This window comes from Aythya ferina (assembly GCF_964211825.1).
Source record: "Aythya ferina genome assembly, chromosome: 1".
In the NCBI taxonomy this organism is placed as follows: Eukaryota; Metazoa; Chordata; class Aves; order Anseriformes; family Anatidae; genus Aythya; species Aythya ferina.
Genome location: NC_140296.1, coordinates 135488998 through 135509697, shown reverse-complemented (window position 1 = coordinate 135509697; position 20700 = coordinate 135488998). Strand labels below are relative to the sequence as shown.

The 20700-nt window shown below is 37.5% G+C and overlaps 1 protein-coding gene across 2 annotated transcripts in view; it reads right to left on the bottom strand.

The window, feature by feature from the left end:
- Window positions 1-11705: 11705 nt before the first annotated feature.
- The window catches only part of LOC311430427 (uncharacterized protein), a 190484-nt gene continuing 181489 nt past the window's right edge, over window positions 11706-20700 (bottom strand). Inside the window, exons 10-11 of one of the 2 annotated variants that reach the window (XM_084506977.1) lie at window positions 18055-18231; window positions 11706-11970 (exon numbers count right to left, since the gene is read on the bottom strand). In XM_084506977.1, the coding sequence (XP_084363103.1) occupies window positions 11855-11970; window positions 18055-18231 (293 nt within the window). In that variant the 3' untranslated portion in view covers window positions 11706-11854. Of the gene's footprint in view, window positions 11971-16848; window positions 18232-20700 lie in introns of those variants that run through there. The other variant, XR_014688786.1, reaches the window with a different exon arrangement.

Here is a 20700-nt window from a genome sequence, read left to right as displayed (position 1 = left end):
TTTACATATAAAAAGGCATTTGAGTGAGCAGGCTGTAGCTGATCGAAGTCACATTCTGCATGGTAACAGAGTGGAGATTACTTTGAGAATGCTCTTCATGCCCACCCTCTACCCAGACCTGAACAGTACACAAGATTTGTCAGAGAAGGTGCCAAAAGCAGACTCGTTTATGTTTTCCATTACAATATCTAGTTTAAAGAAGAACTGTAAACCTTGCTTATGAGGATTGTATATTTCTATAGGTAAAACTTGCATCAGTGTCCTTCCATTTTAAGACATGGTAATAAATAGAATAGACATGACATGATTGCTTCTTCTTTCTCCATGAATGTTTTACTGAACAGGCATGGCTTTCTAGAAACAGCAAATTCTTGTTTTACAGACCATCCCTTCATCTGTCTGGAGGAATAAGGATGGTTCAGCAAATCCTTGTTATAGCTGTTTTCAGTGACCAACCACTTCCACATTCCCTGAAACATATATCAAAGAACTAGTTCTGCTAAAACCAGAAGGGAATGTGTGCATTTTTTCATTTGCATGGTATTATGGATTTGCAGCTTTCTTTTACTCTGGGAGAAACTACAGCATGTGTCTTGCAAATTCCCATTAAAAATAGGTGGCGTTTTATCACTGGAATGAGTTTTGTGCTATTCTAAGTGCACCAAACAGTATCCTTTTCCTTGGGCAGCACGGAAGTACTACGCTTGGGATATAGACATCTGTCTACGAAAAAGGAACCAAAGCTTGTATTTTTAATGCCCCAACCCTTTCACTGCCTACAGCCCTCAAGCCAGCTGTACTTGCTACTTTAACAGAACAGTGGTAGAAGAGAAACTGGAAAAAAACATAATTGAAATATAAGCAAATGACCTCATCTACAACATGGATCTGTGGCAAGCCTGATTCCACCACTGGTGAAGTCCAAGAGAAGTTTCATCTGCAAAGAAAGTAGCAGTAGACCTTTACTCAGTATAACAAAGCATTAGCAGTCTGTAATTTTGTATAGTTAAAACTTTTTGACTATAGCTGGGTCAAGTAAATGGTTATGTCACATGATGCTGCTTTCAAGTTTCCTGATGCTCGCACATAGTCCTCAGCTTTCTTCTTTTTTCATTTTCTAATAGATACTAGAAAGAAACAGGGTCAGAGAGGATATTAATGGGAGGTTTGGGTTACCCTGCACCTTCCTTTTATATCAGATGACAGATTTTATCATTCTTTTCTTGTGATTAAGTTTTACTAGCGAAGGTATTGTCAAGGCTTTCAAGTCTAACTTAAATCACTCCAACATCAACTGACACAGCAAAATCAGGACTTTATTTACACAGCCTGAAAGAAATTATTACTGGCAGACCATAGCACCCAGACAAAAATGGATACCTTTGTTTCATGACTTGTAAAAACACACCCTTTGCAACCTCTAGTGCACACCTAACAGTTCTCAAAACCCAACAGATGCATGGTACTACTGATACTTATCCTAGACTGGGTGATGAAATCCACAAGGAATACCATTTAAATAGAAAATCTGACCCATAATGTTACTGTCTGAATCTATAGATCTGTTCTCTGCCAAACTCAGAGAGTCCAAGTCTGCCATCGTTCGTCCCATCTGCCCTTCCAGTGACACCGTACCAGCAACCTCACGCCGATAAACCACCTAAGGAGCTTGTTCCAGGAAGGGCCTCCAACACTGCATGCAGAGAGGGCAGATGGGATTTGCAGCAGGCCACAGCTTGAGCATCCTGAGAGAATGGCACTTCCTAGGCAGCCTCTTCCTTGCCTGTCATGGTAACGCATGGAAGGGAGCTAACCGTAGTCAGTTGTCTCCAATCCATTAAACAGAGTAACTGCACTGTCCTGCCTCACAAGGCACTTCCTGTGCTTGATATGAGTAAGGTTTCAAGGGCTGTGAAAAACTCAAATGCTACAAGAACAGCATTCAAGAACCACAGGCACAGTCTTTATTATTGCTGAATGCAATTATTGTTACTTGAAAAAGCCAACCTTACAATTTAGAATCTCACCAAAGGGTTAGGACTTGACTGGAAACCTACAAGTCAGAAAATGCACCTTACAATAACACAATCTGTACAACAGGCACACTTAGTTCAGTGAGACTGCCTATATCAAATCCATATTGCTATTTTTATTTCCCCACTTGAGATGGCCACTGACTAATCATGTCAGCAAAAATCCCTCAGAAATAATTTTAGCCATATGAAATGCCTATGCATGTTCCCTCAAGAAACAGTTCACAACATTTTGCCTTGTAGGTTATGTTTATTACTCACAAGCTTAGAAAACAGGACTTAAGACATATCATTTGTATTTTAAATATAGCAGACTGAAGCATGGAATAAGAAAAATGTTCATTTTGTCCTGAGAAATATTGCAAATATACTTGCAAAAATACTGTTCAAAGTACATATTGTGAAATGTACAATTTGTGAAATGTTATGCATAGTTGTTTTTTTTTTTTTCCAGTTAAACATTTCTCTCTTAATCCTTTTATGACTAGAATATCATTAGTCTAATTCAAGACTACATGCCTTATTTCCTCCTTACCCCTTAGAATAAGGCTGTATCAATCAGTATGTGTTCATCTTGCAAATCAGCTTCTGCAAGTGGCTTGCTTTTCTCTGCAGCTGTATGCTAGCTTCGTCATGGAGTTGAAGTCAGCTGCTCTAATATTTGCCACTAAAACACAGAATGTCAATCACTTATACTACTCATGAGAATTAGCACAACACAAGTCTAATTAGAAACTAAACACTGTGTTATCTGCAATGATTGGGAGATGGAGTAAGCTGATGCATGTTTTAGGAACCTTTCTTGCTGCACAGTAGTTCATGATAACACCCACCTCACAGCTCATTAGCAAATCAAAATATTATACTGTATAAATACTACTTTGCTCTTTTACATTTTACAGAAGCCTCAGGTCTCAAAAGCCTCTGTTACAGCGTATATGTGATTTAGTTATATTGGAACATTGTAGGAAATGGAAAGCAACCCTGACTGGCAGCCAATATACTGTATACTTTGGTCCTCTCTCTATAGAAATAGTCTCAACCAGCCTCAAGACATTTTAAACTGAAATACATATTGGCAGAACACAAAGAAACCATATACTGTATGACGCTGTACATGAATTCTCAGTACTTCTGCACTGGATTTCTTTCTCTTGTTCTTTTTTTGAAGAAAACAATGTAACCCAGTGTAAATCTAGACAGCACTACTGTAAGATTCAACTAGAAATCCAAACACAAGGAGGCAGAAACCCAGCAAAGAACCGAAATCAAAGATATAAGTGTTTAATAGCAAGAGAAGGACATGAAAGGCTATGCATCTGGTTTTCAGCTTTTTCGGCACAGCTTCTCAAAATGGGAAATGGAGAGCACAAATGTAGACCACGTTCTCACTTCTAGTTGAGATAAACATTTACAAGCTAATCATTTTAAACAGGAAGACATAACATTAGGACCTGACCTTTAATTTCACTGAGCCTGTGAAACCAAACCACCACAGCTCTACTGCAATGCAGTTAAATATCCAGGAAGAGATGCATAGTATTCCCCTGCTTTGTTATTACAGGTGTACTTGATTTTATATTCAATGAGGAAGGTGCAATTTTATGGCTGTGTGGAAAAATCTTTAAAATGCTTGCGGGTAGATGTCTAATTATGCCATTCTGGTGTTGCAAAACATAACATGAAGATAAAGTATTGAAGAAATTGTCTACATGCCAATGAACAAGCATTTAGGTAAATAATACTAAACCATACATGCATAAATTTGGTGTCATTACACTGCTATTTCAGATGTGTACCCTTCTTTTGTTTGTTTAAAAGGGTGCAATTCTGATGCTTTATGATTAGCTTTCTAGCTGGAAGCTGATAGAACTTGAAAGATACTAACAAAAGATAGCAAAAGATTAATTTATAGAGAAAATTTGCACATTTTGAAAAGCCATAATCTACTTGTAGCTTCAAAGATGAAACATTTCTTGTTCGTATAACATTTCCCACATTTCCCATACAAAAACATATGTGGACTATTTTTTAATGCGAAAAACAAACATAGAAGACATTGCTTTTTGTTAATGAGCAAGTATACACTTATGGCACTTTCTTATAAAAAAAAAAAAAGCTGGAAAGTGACAAGTTCGGACTTCTGTATCCCAACTTGAGACACCTCATCAGTGAAACTCCTAGGAAGAGCTGAATGCTTTGAAACCTTTGGAAGGCTCCCCAACACTGATGTTTCCAGAATTGCTAGTCATTTTTAAACCCTGGTTCACAATCTTTAAAGAAAAGTCTCCTAATACCCATGACAACCCAGGAGGGAATCTACTAATTACTTAGGGAAATAATATTGTAAGCATGTACTAAGGGCAAAATTCTTCCCCATCATGTAACTGACTTCTCATCATTAAGGCCCTTAAACAGAGCCTCTGATTTAGCTTACTTTTCCTTTCCATCGGGAGAGAACTGAGGATCTCTTCAAGAGCTGTATTTTACGCTTAGAACACAGCTAGTTCCACCACAGGTTGCCGAGAGTACCAAAGCTATGGAACTGGCAAGTGCAAAAGCATGGGATTTTTTTTTTTTTTTAAGGAGTACTAAACACAAAGATGCCTTGGAAATATGAACTAACTATACTGAAAAAAAAAGTCATTTGCATTATTTAATAACCTGGTAAAATGCTAATGCTTTAATTACAAAAAATACTATTTATTAAAAAGCAAATACATTGTTTTCTGTGAGAAAAATATGCAGTCCTATGTGAGGTTCTAGAATTTTCAGATAGGCCAATTGTACAAAAAATGATTTTTACTGGATTTTTTTTTCCCATTCTCAGAATCACAGAATTTCTAGGTTGGAAGAGACCTCAAGATCATCGAGTCCAACCTCTGACCTAACGCTAACAGTCCCCACTAAACCATACCCCTAAGCTCTACATCTAAACGTCTTTTAAAGACTTCCAGGGATGGTGACTCCACCACTTCCCTGGGCAGCCTGTTCCAATGTCTAACAACCCTTTTGGTAAAGAAGTTAATCTAATTAGTAGTTAATTCTAGTACACTTTTAATGACATTTATTTTTCCTCAATAAAATGTGCAAAACAAAGATTGCCTGTAACTTTAGCAAGTATCCTGGACACTGAGTCTGGAATTGCAGTCCACAGCAGTCACACACTGGACTGAGATCTCGGATCCTATAACATACACTAACTTCACAAAAATGAAAATAATGTTTCTCTCTCATTACATAAATGGCAAATAGACTTATTGCATGTGATTTCTCAGTGCATTGCAGGCAGCAAAAAACACCCAGGAATGGTATTTTAGATTTCTACTGCTCTCCACCTGAAAACGTCCATGTGCTCAACAAACACTAACACTGAGATCTTCCACAAACTAGTAGTGTAGCATGATGGTGAAACCACAGTACAGAGAGATGAGTGGCCACACAATGCTGTGCAGGAAGTCTGTAGCATTGCTGGGAGCTCAGCCTTTGCCACCCCAGCCCAAGCCCATTGCTTTAACCTCAGAATCAGTTTCCCTGTTTGGAGAAGAGCACAGGACGTGTGACAGAGAAGTCTTTTACCTCACTACTTATGAGGACAACTGTTCAAAATCTTACAGAGAGAAAAACACGTCCAGCTGTTACCAGGTTTGGTTATCCATCTAACACTTGACAAGCTATCTGAGGAATACGTATTTTTTTTTTTAGAGTACCTGGACTGCACCTCATTCAAAGCTGGGGTTCAGGTTGCTAACTACTAATATAACTCTGTTTTACATGATTCTATGCAGACACAGGATTTATGTGAAGGTTTTTGCTAACTTTCAGGTGAGTCTCAAGTGAGGATAACTGAAATTACCTAGCTTGCTATATCACTGAATGGTTAGGCTTGGGTTGGAAGGAAACCCTATAGTCCAATTGTATGAATATTTGAAAACAGGGTATTTCTTTGGCCCAGGCCTATTAAGGGACAAAAAAAAAAAAGGATCCAAATTTAAAGCAACACTTGCACGCTGGAAATCCATACCTAAGCATTATTACAGCACATATAGTAGCATTTATTTTTTTATTAGAAATTCAGGAAAAAGCAGGAAAAATATGACTCTGAGAAAAACACAAGTCACTGAACTTGCCTTACTCCAGTAAGAATGGTTGGCATTTCTAGGCTCAGTAAATTCTGATTTTATTCTTGTTTTATTAAATACTGTCCTTGGTTAAAAGTTTTTGTTTGTTTTTCCTGTAAGGGATTCATCTTCAATTTATATGCAGATGAAAAGCATCTAGCTTGAGATAAGTTAGTATTATGAACAGGACCCAGAGATATTAAAAAAAATAAAAGGTGCATATGTGGGGTCCATTTTGTGCAGAAAGAATAGCACAGCCCATTCGCAGTTTAACAAAACACTAGGATCTTTTCTCCAATGTCTAAAGCTAGAGGTACTTCTTTTTTGTTCTAGGACTGCTTTTGGGTTATAAATATTATGTGCTGTTTTTTTTCTGAAAATTAATTGCTATGGATCCAGGCCAGTGTGGTCAGGTGAAAAGCAGCATGGTGCAAGACTGAGTAATGAGAATTTCAGTGAAGCCTCAAAACACTTTAATAAAGGCAACATCTTAAAAAACATGTACATACATAATGTATATACATTTTAGATAGTTCTATATTTCTGGTAATAACTGTGGTTATTACTAGGAGAACAGTAATTTGTCCAAACCAAACCATAAATAATTAAGGCCAGGATTTGGAAATCGGATCTGTGTGGGTGGATTTTTGCACCCCTGCGGATTCAATGGCAGGATCAAAGATTAGGAAAGCCAGAAATAAATTCATAATCTGAATATTGCTGAAGTAAAGCACCTGGCATTTCCAGTACAGGGAAGGGTCTGTTTTCACTGACACCCTCCCACTCAAATGCCTGACTAACAGAACACATTCAAAGCAGCAAAAAATCGTATTATTTTCCCACCCTTCCCAAAGTAGCCAGTTTCTACTACATCCAGTTCTTTGAGTTATGAGTTTGAGCTAAGGGAATGACAAAGCTGGCATCTTGAGCTTCATTTTTCCTTACTACTCCAATTAAAACTAGTTTAACTTAACCCCCCCCCCCCCCCAAGCTATGTATCAAGCACTGATTTGATCTCTTTCTCCTTTCCAAGAGGTAAAGTGTTTATTGTAATTTCAGCTGTTCTGAAAGTAATCAGAGAATAACTACACCTATTACTAGCAATGACAGCACAGAAAAGAAGCAGATCTGCTGGCTCCTACTAAGGAAATTGTTGACAGCTGTCACTCAAGAAGTCACATGATGCTGACAACCAGTCAGTAACTGCTCACAAACAACCACTTTTGGTCAAAAGTGCTGAGAATGCTGTGACAAATCAGGTTCAAGCATCTGAGCAGATTCACTCTGTGTACCTGAGTTCTTCACAGGAGAGACAAGGAGAGATTACAGCTCTGTGTGATCACTGTGGTATGTTCCTGAGAACTTGGGACAATTGGGTATTACCTGATTGTGTCATACCTATCAGCTTTTAACCCTGGTGATCAGGATAAATTGTGGACCCTGTTCCCCCACAAATCCTAAAATTGCTTTTCCTCCTCTAGAAAACTGAAATAATTTATTTTATTTTTGTCATGTCTTGGTCACACATTGTTTTTTCCTCTTGCTCAGTATATCGGGAAGGTAACTAGAAAGGTTTATGTCCAGCAAGCATCCACTCAGTCCCTTTCAATTCAAACGTGTCTCTGAAATACGCTAACAGTCTCTGGAACAGAAAAAGGATATGATCTGCAGCTCAGTCTCACTAAAAATTAGGTTGACTGATAGCAGAAACTTAAAAGATAAATTGTGACGATGACTGCAACTCATCAGCCTAGGTGATGTCCCCCATTGCCTTGATTTCTGGGAAAAATCCAAAGCTGATCAACAATTCAGCTAATTTCCATGGAAACAGGATTTCAACTTATGAATCAAAATTGCATGAGGACCAAAAATGCCAAACAGAGATTATAAAAATATTTTTCCACAGTGAGATTCTCACAATAAAAAGCTAATAGTTAAGCAGAATAGGAATAATAAATTCACAAGGGACTCGTTTTTCATTATCCACACTATCTTTCCATTTTGTATAGTGCATATCTACCGTGTATCCACACAGTTATATTTGAACATTTCATTAGATGCCCTAAGTATCAACACATTCTCATTTTTTTGTTTATTTTTTAATATCCTTAACTTATTAAAGAGCAGAATGTGCCTATATTTGAAAAAGACTTGCCAATGGTTAAATTTAGTTCAGTACCTCACCCCACCTCAAGATGTGGACATAAAACTCTGGTGTTTTAGAGAAATAGCTATATACATTTTTACAGTGTTTCCCAGTAAAAACATTATCAATAGCATTCTCTGTTTAAAAATTATCGCTTCTCTTGAATACCCACAAATAACACACGATTATTCCTCTGGAACACATTCGTAGTACCTGATTTCCCTTAGCAAACAGGACTTACTATCATACTTTTGTCTTAGTAGTAACTGAGGTTCTTGCAATAAATACTTGCAGTAATATTTAACATTGGCAGAGACAAAACTGAGTAAGAATTAGATTATTTCATAAATTGTAAGTATTTTACTGAAGGAGGTTTTACAGTCCCCTTTCACTTTACATCTATTTCTTATGATCTGTGCAATAAAATTAAATCTGCAAATATCCACTTCAGCTCCAAAGATACACAAGAGCATGTGGTATTCTGCATAATACCGAAACTGATTAATTTGTTAACAGCGTACTGTCTATGAAGAACTTTTTCAGAGCACATACATTTGGAGAAATTGTACCACCTCTGGAAAACTCTGTAGAGTTATGTACATGACAGAACTCATATTTTAAATCTGTGGAAAAAAGATTTGAAACTTTGTTTTGCAGGTTGTGATATAAACTGATTTCTTTACATATCAAGTAATATCAAATAGCTTCTAGAAATGTGCAGGCTGATGAATGAATTCAATAGCTTTAACTGAAAGTAATGGAAGCCCTTCCATCCCATTCAATGAAAATTTTATCCGGCACACGGTGGTTTGTTTATTCTTCCAAATATCTTTATTATTTGGTCAGAGCTTTAAGTTGTCTATTTTTCCATTAACTTTCCAGTTTTATGCACAACTTTCTTTTTGAAAATACCACATGTACTGTAGATATATAATGAAACCTAGCAGAATACTTCAGAAACGTGTATTTGTTCTGCTATGGTTTATTTATTCTTTCTACATATTCCTTGGTTAAAAAAAACTTCAAAGCACTACCCAAAATCAAACTCCAGTATTACATACAACTCTTTAAACTCAAGGAATCAGGGTTTCCTAAAGATAGCTTCTAATGAAGCTCAGGGTGATTTTTTTTTTTTTAATTATATTTTTTTTAAACAACATCTCTATTGATGCAATTATATTTAATCACTGTTAACAGTCAGGGGTTTTAGCAGCTAGATGAAGTATACTGTATTAGCTTAATAGCTATGCCTTTCTCAGACTTTTTAAAACTTGTTTTTCTTTCCTATTAGAGCAGAGAGAGAGCTCTGGGGCTGAAAACTTCCAGTGATCCTTTCATAGGCTGAGGTGGTTTAATTGTGTCTGCTCACCTAAGAAGTCAATTCCAATTCTCACTGCTCAAGAAAGAGAGCAAACAAAAGCTACATTACCCTTCTACATTAGCCAGAAGCACATTCTCAGAAAGATAACTTGACAGAAAACATTAGATGCTGTACCAAAAATTCACAGGCACTAAATAAAGTCATCATGGAAATTTGAGACATAGCTGTTCAAAATTTTAAGGAAAAGAAAGCACGTGCATTTAGAGCTAAACTGGATGAATCTATCACTTGACTCAATACCCCAAAGAAAATGTGGCACACAGTATATTAAGCTAATAAAAAACAAACAAATGTACAGCTAATAAGTCTGGAAATTCAAACCTTAAGTTCCTCATTATAAAAGCCACAAGTGACTTTCTAAGCAGAACTATTCAAACCACTATGCTGTGCCCCTTGAGACAATCATTTTTCCTTCTCATCTTCTTTGCTCCTTTTGTACTGAGGTATAAAAGTTTAGTTGTCTGGGGCCCAACTATTTTCAGGCAGCTTTGAGCAGTCACCAGTCTAGGAACTGAGATGACCATATGTGATGAAAGGACAAGGTTAACTCACAATTTCTGGTTGTTGTTGGCATTTCATGTACCACATGATGAATAACAACATGAGAGGCATCTATTCTTCCAAGATATAATTGGCTTTTCTTTAGAGAACGGCATGCAGAAACACAGCAAATGGGGGTAACATTCAGGTCATGCTCAAACAGATTGAACTTCCTGGTGCCTCTTTCAAACGCTATCTTCCTACTTGTCCTCTCCAAGCTGTAGGCAGGTCACCACAACTTCCCTTCTGACAGCTGCTGTTGTGACTTTCAAGCAAGCGTTTGGTTACTAGCCAGGCCAGAGGCTGCTAACCAAAAGACACCTACAAGCTGGCTTTTACCACCAGCCCACCTTGACCAGTTTGATTTCATACTCCTTCATACATGCCGAACTCTGAAACTATCATCCGTATCCCACTGAAATGCCTGTTGGCTTTGCTCTTGACCTCCTTGCCTTTGACTGAGGGTGGAAGAGCCCATGAGGTGTCAGCCATACATGCACCACAGTCCTGCTGCTCACTGCTAAGCTACACACTTGTGAATCCATTCCCACAAACCTTTCCCATACCATTCACTGCCTTCATTTCCCCACTGCCTCACCGTGTCATGGTGGTACTTGTAGTGTCCTCTGCTCCTCAGCACAGCTCAGCACAGAGGAGCAGAGTGCTGTGACTTGCAGCAGTGCTGCAAGCTCCATGCTCATACTGCTTTCGAGTGGCTGCTGATCAAGTAACACTGCGCAAATGCAGTTACTGCAATCAGTAGCTGAAAAAATGAGGCAGCTTGCCCTTTCTGCAGTGGACATGTGTGACAAGATGCTGAATTTACTTACATCTTGCTTTAGATATTCTCCCATATCTTGGCTATCTCTCCATAACTGCATGTGCAGCTGCTTTTTCACAGAAAAGGCTGCATGCAGCACTAAGGCCTGAGTAGGGATGGTTTCCACATTCCTTCCACTATCCGTTCATAAGACAGTACCTGTGCACTGTCACAGTGGCATCTTCCATGCGCCTATCTCTGTCATGTCTCCTGCTTTCACTTTGAGTGTATGTAGCGGATTGCAGGAGTGGCTGTCACTGTTTTACTCCCTTCCCTGGACAGTTAAGCTGCTCTTGTTTTTTGATTCATTCTGCTAGGATTAGATGTCTTTTTCTCTGTAATTCCTTCCATAAACTGGAATCACGTGTCCCACAAATAATCCTGTCTCTAATTAGGAGATCTTTTATGTCTCTAAAGTTACATGTGGATGCCAGAATTCTCAGCTCCATGATGCAAATATCTATCCTTTCCTCCGCTTCAGACTTTTGGGATTTAGAGAAAAGTATCCTGCTGCTACCTTGCTATATATTTTCCCCAAATATTTTTCTCAGCTGTTCCAGAGTTCCTGTATTCACTCCCAGTGATTTTACTTTACTCCTTCGTTTTATCCTATAGAAATATATATATATATATTTTTTTTAAAAAAAAAAAAAAACAAACAAACCTGCATTTTCCACTTTTATTCCCATTGTTGGTGTCATGTAACAGCCACAGTTCTCCCATATATGTATGAAGTTCTCTTGGTCTGAAAGTTTAGTGTTCCCAATGGTCCAGTTCCTTGCAGGGGATTCATTAGCCCACTTTTAGGTGCTGTTAATCAGATGTTTCTTCTCTGTGGGTCTTTCGTAGCTTGCCTGATGCTAACCATCCTTCTGTGCACAGCATGGTAGGTAAATAACATGAGGACTCCATATCTTTGCAGCCTCTCTCTAAAACAGATATTTTGAGAGCTTTAATACATACAATACATAGGTATTTCAGTCAGGTGCAATGAGAATAAAATTTCCATGTTTTCTAACTGGCAAACTGTGCTCCTCTTTCCAAGTTCCAGTTGAGTTGCCACAGCCACAGTGGCAGGAGATTGTCTTGACAAGCTTGGCAATAACCTCCAAATCTTCTGAAGTCTCCCTCACCTCCCTCCTAAGTAAAACATTAGAAGTCTACGAAAAGAAACATAATGACCACATTTAAGGAAACTTCAATATTGTCTAATGGAGAGTGTCCTTAGAAAATGTGACAGTCAGTCCCAATTGCAGGTAAACATTCTTTCTTGAAAATTTCTGGAAGCATTGCTTAAGCCTAACAAATCACCCAGCAATGATTTTTCTTTCTGCAGCACAGCTCCTCAACTCTGCAGCAAACAACCTATCTCCCCATTAATTTGTGCCTCTAAGAGCATTTGAGCTCCATAAGCAGAAGCAAAATTATGTTTCAATCAAGTATATAATTTCTGAAAAACAGTAAGAAGCTCTACTCAGAGAAGATGGTAAAACCTATAAGGAAGAAGGCTCCCCTTTGGTGCCTCCCTACTGGGAGGAGTCGCTCCACAGGTGCCAAGCACCTCATCTCCTCCAGCTGAGGGTGCACCTGTCAGGCACAGCCTCACATCACTCTTGGGCTCTGGTTTCAGATGTGGAGGTGGCCATTACCATTCCCATGACACCCAGCACATCAAAATGTGCTACACTTAACCCCCAGAAGGCTTGACACAGTATAGCAAATACAACATTCTTAGGTCAGTAAACATGCTATGTTTCAAAGAAGAAAAAACACCGATTAATGTTCTTTAGAGCGTAAGTTGAAATATTGAAAACAAAGATGTGAGAATGGATATTGTTTTGAGAGGCTACTGTACGCTTAATTTGACTTAGCCACTGAGAAAATCAAGCCAAAACAAGAAAAAGCTCACATCTAACTTGTCTTTTCTGAGGAGAACAAAGGTGTTGGATTCAATCCTCCAGTGTCTCTCCTACACAAGTTACAGCAAATTTTAAGGGCTAAGATTTGAGATTGATGCAGGCCTTTCATTTTGCAAATGCAATTTGAAGGCTCAAAATAATTGTTGCTAAAAATATGATAATAGAAGGGTTCCGGTCTTGCACTATCATGAACTGCAGGCTCATTTGTTTGAAGGATTAAAATTGCATTGATGAGATGGGATCAAAGACAAATGAAAAATCAGACATTTCCTTTAGAGGGGAAAAATTTTAGGAAGGTCTTGCTTTTTCAAGCAGTCCCTACTTCCGTTTAAAGGCAGAGAGAGCTTGTAGTCAGATTTGTTTTATTATTAAAAGAACAACAAAAGAAGTGGGCACATGAAAACTCCAGTGTCAGAAGACACTTGAAAAAAAAAAAAAACAAAACACAAATACAGTAGTTCTTATTACCAAGTAGAATGTGTGACCAGTGTTCTTTGTTTTAGAAATTAGCTGCAACACAGCCAACAGAATGGCATTAGTAATGGCTCAACTGTTTACCATCTCCAGGCAGTATACTTCCTGCAAAACTTCAGAGGCACCACCATTTTTTGTTCCTTGCCAACATACACACTTGTCATGATTATTGAGATGCCAACCATTTCATGACAGAATCCAAACAGCAAGAATTTTAAATCCAGTGGATACTCAGAGCAACTTATGTCAGTTCCAGTGCCTCATTCTAGAGTCCTAGAAAAAATTGTTGCAATTAACTCTAATATAAATGTAAAATTATTTATAAATAAAATAATGAAATATTAATCATTTTTTATTGTGGCCAGTTCACGGAATCTGATCTTTGTAGACACATAATTTCATTGCCCAACAATGTCCACCTCCAGAGAACTGAAATCAGAAAAGAGCAGAAAAGCCAGATAATTCCTTGATCCTGGGTTGTAAAAAATCAGATTTATAGATGTACCTTCTGATTATGTCAACCATTTTAGCAGATCACTTCCGATTTGCGAAGCTTGTCCACAAATGGCATTAATTTCATTTCTAGCTGCTAAACCATACATAAAAATGGGAAAAGAACACACTGCACTTTCTTTACATTCTTTGATCTACATGTATAATCAGTATTTGTAGTCAGAGCAGTAGTGCTGCATGAACCTATGAATTTAGAGCACTCTGTGCACCATGTAAATGTGGAACTGCCTTCAGAAATAACATGCCCTTAAATTTACTTTCCAGCAATGTCATGCAATCTGGAGCCTTCACTTAGCAAGACCAGCTCTCAACCATTAAAATCAAAACAAATTCATTAAAAATATACACAAAACATATCCTGAAAATCATATCTAGATCTAATCAAAGAAAACCAGATACCACCTGCAAAAAGGCTCCAGTATCTTCAACATAACCACCCTCTCTTAGTATCCTATCAATCTCAATTGCTGCAGTCCCCCATAAGCCACATCAGGCTGGAACCGTCTAGCATCTTCAAAAATGAGACAGCAGAATGATAATGACCTCAATATAGTTAGAGCCCTGCCCAGCATCTAAAGCTGGTTTCTTAAAGGCATATTTAAACTGTCCCTCTTTCTCAAGCCAGCTGAAGACAGCTTACTTTTGATCTTATCAAAGCTTGAAAGTAAAGGAAAAAATAAAGGCTAGCTTCTGGGTGGTTCTTATGACACAGATTATCTGAAGTTAAGTGTCAGTGCTAGGCACTGATTGGTAAATGAGAACAAAGATAAAGTTCCTAGTAAACCATCTACAACTGCTTTTTGAGGTAGGTGGCAAAAAATCACCTACCTCACCTCATTCCATACACAAATTACATCTAGTGCTTCAAATATAACTATACAAACGTTTGATTTTTATCTACCTCAGGTTCCTCTTTAGGTTGATATGTAGTTTCCAATTACGGGAATTCATATATGCTAATCATTGTTTAATAATTCTGACTCATTAATTACTAATATAAACAAATTCTTGGAAGTACTCAAATAATATTTTCAGTCTCTGAGTACTGTTTGATAATTTATAAAAAGATAAGGTTTATGGAAAATGAAAGAAGGAATATGACTTATACCAAAATACTTCAAAGCAAACTGCCTTTCTTCTTTTCTTCTGGTTATATAGTGAATTTAATTACCTTTTTACTTTACATCTTGCAAGCTCCTTTTGTTCCTTGAATCTTCAAAATAAATCTCTTATTTTAAAAGTTAACTATAGCTCAACCACTTTTTCTTAAGGGTCCTCTTCCACTGGCACAATGTACAGAAAAAGTAGCTATATATTGGAGAGCACTGCTGCATTTATTTCAGTCAGCCTTTCCCTTCTCCTGGTTTGAGTATTTAAGAACATTGTGGTCCCTCAGTAAAAAACATGAGAAATTAGAGTAAACAAACTTAAACTGAATCTGTGTTTGCATCTGTTTTCAAAATGCCTCATTTCTCACTTTGCAACAGGTGAGATAAGACTGGACTTACTGACTTCACTTTCTATTTTTACGTGGAGCAATGCAGTATCAGCAGTACTGCTGACAGAGTCAACTGCACCCATCCAGAAAACCTGAAGTGTGGAGAACAGTTTCTCCTCCCCTGAGAGTATCCAGCAGGTGTGTCTGAAGAAAGTTCATTGGGCATTAAAAGACCCTTGAGCTATGTTACAAAAAAAAATAAAAATAAAAAATAATCAACAGAACCAACAGAATGAGAAAGTAACGAGAGTATTGATTGTCAGACAGTTAACCAAAGATACAGTAGTTAGTTTTCAGGAAGAAACTAGATTATTACTAAGAAAGTTGTGATACAAAATAACCACAAAGAGAGAGAGCGTTACTCTACTGCTCAACAAGTTAGCATCTGTTGTAGTAATTGCAGATGGTTTGCTGGTAAATTTATTTTAATTATTCGTGGCAGCATCACTGGGCTTTACTTCCTTTTAGCATTAGGTACATTTCTTCCTCAGAGAATGAACCTTGATCTGCAGACACTAACAAAACTTCATGCCATTAGAGTTCTTGTAATAGATCACTTCATTTTAAACATATAAGGATCAAGTTTTAAAAGACTGCAGTCTAGTCTCTGATACTCCAATTTATTCTGAGGTTTATTTCTGAAGAGATGCATATATTACTAGACTTATATACACCACAGGTGTTGGTAATACCTATTTTTTAATAAGAACAATGAACCTCTTAATTGGACTGTTTTTCCTGGTTTTTTTTTTTTTTTTTTTTTTTTTTTTTTATAATCATACTCTTATGGTGAGCTATTTATATATTAAATTCAGTGTAAAATATAGGTGGACACAAATCTCAGCTGTTTAACATCATTGGCACGTAATTCAGGATATCAGTTTGATGATTTCTCTGTCTATAACATTTCATCAACAGAAGTCACTAATCTGTCCAAATATTTCCAAGCCTTGAAACTCAACCCCACAGTGCCTTTCAAGTATAGATCCAAGCCACAAAAATCATCCCTAGGTTTTGCAGAGACACATGATCCTCACAGCCAACAAACACATGCTGTTTAGGGCCAAGCAGTGGTAGAATCGAATCAGACTGAAATGGCCCTTAGAGAAACGGCATTGCTAGCAACCTTCTTTCTCGCACACCAGTGACGATCCAGGACAATCTACCAACCTCTGTGTCAGTACTGACGCAAAAGATGCACAACCCATTACGGTACAAGGCCTGTTACATATAGGGTTTTGTCCTCAGACACAGTGAATCTAAACCATTATATATTTATACACACATAAGCATGCACACATATGTATTCACCTACCTATATCCCCTGTACTAAACAAAGTGCATCAAGATTCCTGTTCACCTCCAGTTTTATTCTGTTCTTGATTTAATCTATAGTTGGACCATACAGGCAACAATCAGTGCAACAAATTCATAAGCAAAAGAGAAATTCACACCACACTTTTCTAAAAAATCAGACACTGTGTAATGGTTATATAAGTCTTTTAATATAATGTGTTTTTATATAAGCACATTTTCCTTAATATCTCTGGTGGTCTGGGGAGTGCCCAGAATGTAGTACTGGTGTACAGCTATCATTTTTATCAACAGCATTCGGAATAATAACAAAAATGCAAGCATGCTTTTCCTTCATTGCAGGCATACGGATGATAGGGGGTAGAGGATAATCAGATTACAAGAAAGGATCCTCACACTATTGATTCTCCCACAAACACTTATTACCAACTGCAATGTTTTCTACCACAAATATTCCCTTTGATGTCAGCAAGAAAGATGAGATGCAAAGGCTGCAGGAATGTGTATGCCCACTACTGTCTTAATTATAAGCTTGTCTGACTAAAAACAAATGAAAAATAAATTGTTTGTATGCCCTAGCCAAACTCCTAAAGTTATAAAGTGATCATTCCATTATTTGTTATACTACCATGAATGTAAATGCCTGCAGTACTATCCTTTGGAAAATATTTTGCATGTGACATACTGCAGTCACATAGAAGGTATCCTGATGACACCTCAAACTGATATCGCAATAAGCAAATAAACCAGAAGAATTATCATAGGATTCTATGATAATTTAATTCACCAAATGTAAGATAATGGATATTATCACTGAACACAAAACAAAAGCACTAAGAATGAGACTGATGTTAACTGCATGAAATGCAAAAATTTCAGCTATTTCTCAGGAGCTAAGCAAGCCAAAATTTACAGCATTATTTAGAGATTCATGCTCTCCATGCTTCCACTAAAAGTTGTATTTTGTAGTTCAGTATTTCTGTACTTTGAAATATACCATAAAAATAGAGAAAACACAAATGTATATTTTCATTTTTGAATAGCAAATAAAACACTTTTTCAAATATATATATATGTAATCCTGGTAATAAACTTGGATTTATTGTTACTTCTGCTTTCATCATATGAAGAAACACCACATGAAAATTTTCTTACATGGAATTGCTCTGAAAGACATTTCAGTACAAAGGTCCATCTACAAACAGTATCTTCTTCTCTGCCCTAAATTATACCTTCACACTTCATATCAGCTTCTACTTTGCAACTAAGTTGTTTTGTTTTGTTTATAATCTTACCCCAAGTTGCACAATAATTTTCTGGGAGTCCTGCAGATGATGCAATAGGAAACTTCTCTTGAGATACTTTCTTCCTGCATGTTGAAAGATGATTCTGATGAGGAAGAGCTTTTTCAGTTCGGAACTGTAGTTCTGCTGCTGTAGATTTCACACAGACAGGGGAGCTACATCCAGGCACTGAAAAAATAAAATAAAATTTCACCATGCATAAACATGGAAATATGTATCAACTGAATCAGCAAACGTCTATAATGGTTTTCCTCTTCCTGCTTTTGTGTTATCCATAAAAAGGATACTTGTGCACTGCATTTATGTCTCAAATATATTAAGAGGCAAGTACAAAAGTGCAAATCTAAGAATGAAAGTTTTACAGAAACACCCATTTTTAAAAATTGGAGTGTAGGCAGGGAAGCACAAGATGTTCTCCAGTGCACACATTTGAACTGTGCAAGGGCAGAAATTCTCACACAGCTTCCTGTACAAAGATTTTATTCTTTTTGTGTCCTTTTTATCACCACACTGCCAGATATTTCTCTGTCTTAATCCATTAGCTTTGTGATCGCACTGCACAGAATGACAGCCTTTGTCAGAAGGCTGCCCTAAACCACTGAAGAAAATGCAACAGATCAATCAGTGTGCACATATATTTCAGACTGCTCTCTATACAGTGAGGCAAACTGTAAAAGAAAAGAAGTTATCTGCATTTTAAAGTAGGACAGCAGAATTGTTTTGAACTGTACGCCCCACGCACTTCATCGACATGAAAAGGATAGACACCTGCTTTTTGACTTACAAGTCACGTAGTCTGAGAAATAACCGAGTCAATCTGATCTGATGAATTGTCCAGCATAGAAGTAATACAACCATTTCTCGGACATGCCATGGATTATTTCTTATAGGGCTGTTTTCCAGCACGGAGAGTGGCTGTGTTTCAGACAGTGCCAGTACCTCGCTCGGTAACTGTGCAGTCTGTAAATTCAGACTGGAAATATTCTGAGGATGCAGCGTTCAGGATGGAATCATCATCACAGGCTTGAATCTAGCTCCAGATAAGACTAATTAACAGCTGAAGAATGATCGTGCTTTTTAACAAGAGAACGGCCTCCTCCACGAGGCTGCTATCTAGGTAAAAATCCAAAATCCATTCTGCAGTTTGCCAGAGAAGGGCCAAGCCTGACGTGCCGTGGAAGACTCGTCCCCATCTGCAGTGTGTTTGTGGAAATTCATCATTTCAGATGATTCAAACCTTGCAGAGAAAGGAATTCCTGTCACACTGCTCACACAGATGCATGTGGACAACTGAGGGATCCACATATATTTGATAAAATTAAATGCATTCTTATATTTAAATTATATGTTTAAAATATAAAATATTAAAATTAATGGTACCTACACATAATACAGAAACATGTAACTTTCTATAGAACCATACTTTTCTATAGAAACTAGATGCTGCTATTCTTGGCATGCAATTTATATAGTGGCAGGGTGACTAATTTCAATTCATATTTCCAAATTTGTGTCCCTAAGTATTACTGTATACCTTAACTACCGTGCCAAGAAGATGAGCACATAACAGCAGCTACCATTTTAGAACTTTAGACATAGTTCACGATTTGAAAAAATCCTCGTTAGATGAATATTTGCGTTACAAAAGTTTCAACTAAACAGAAAAGCATCAGACACTTGATCTCATAAGTGTTGCTTAATTTTATAATGAAATAAATTTCGTGGTACTTGGTATTGTTCTTAAAGACCTGTCTCCTGCAGTTATGCAATTACAAAACATGGCAATTTTTAAGGCTAAATATATCTCTAACCCTCACTGTTATGGATACATGCTTAAACCGTGCATCTCAGCCACTCAAAAACCACCCAGCAAATTAAAGAAATGTTAACGTCTTAGTTTAAATGCTGTATGTCGTGATTTTTGAATCCAGGATACTGACCTGAAATCAGTAAAGCTACATTGTTAACCCAGAAACCTAATATGAAGACCAAGACGAGGCCAGGCAATAGTGCCAGCTCCTGTTAGTGCTGCCAGCAGATGGTCAGCAAAAATACCCATATAGCTTAGGCACGCAGGGCGAGAACAGCATCTTCATCTTGCAGCCACCAACCCTTTCTTGGCTACAACAATCACATGGACCTGCATGTGAGAGGCCCAGCAATGCCCCAATAGGCCTCCTGTCACTCCTTAGCTTGCTCAACTAGAGCCCACCTGAGGTCCCTCCATGCCTGAAGGATCCTGTCATTTTTGTGTTGCTCATTACCACTGCCTACCTGGCATCTTTTCTGGAGTTAACCTCTACTGAGGAGATTTCAATCCCTCTATTCACTCCTTAGAGCTCCTGCACTGACACTCCAAATGAGAGTCTTATCTGACACCGCTGCATTTTTTCTGCTAGAACTATTCTTTCAGGCACTCGAATCTCAAATTTTTTCAGCAAATGCTCTGAAATCCATGAGTTGATTCTGAACTGTAATTGTTACTATCTAACGAGTAATCCTACAGCATCAAGATGCAAAACAGAGAAGGAACAAAATACCTGTAAAATTTTTTGCCTCATCACAATTCAACTTAATTCTGGTCATTTTTCCCTATCTTTTCAAGGAATACTACCCCATACAAGCATTTCCTGTGGA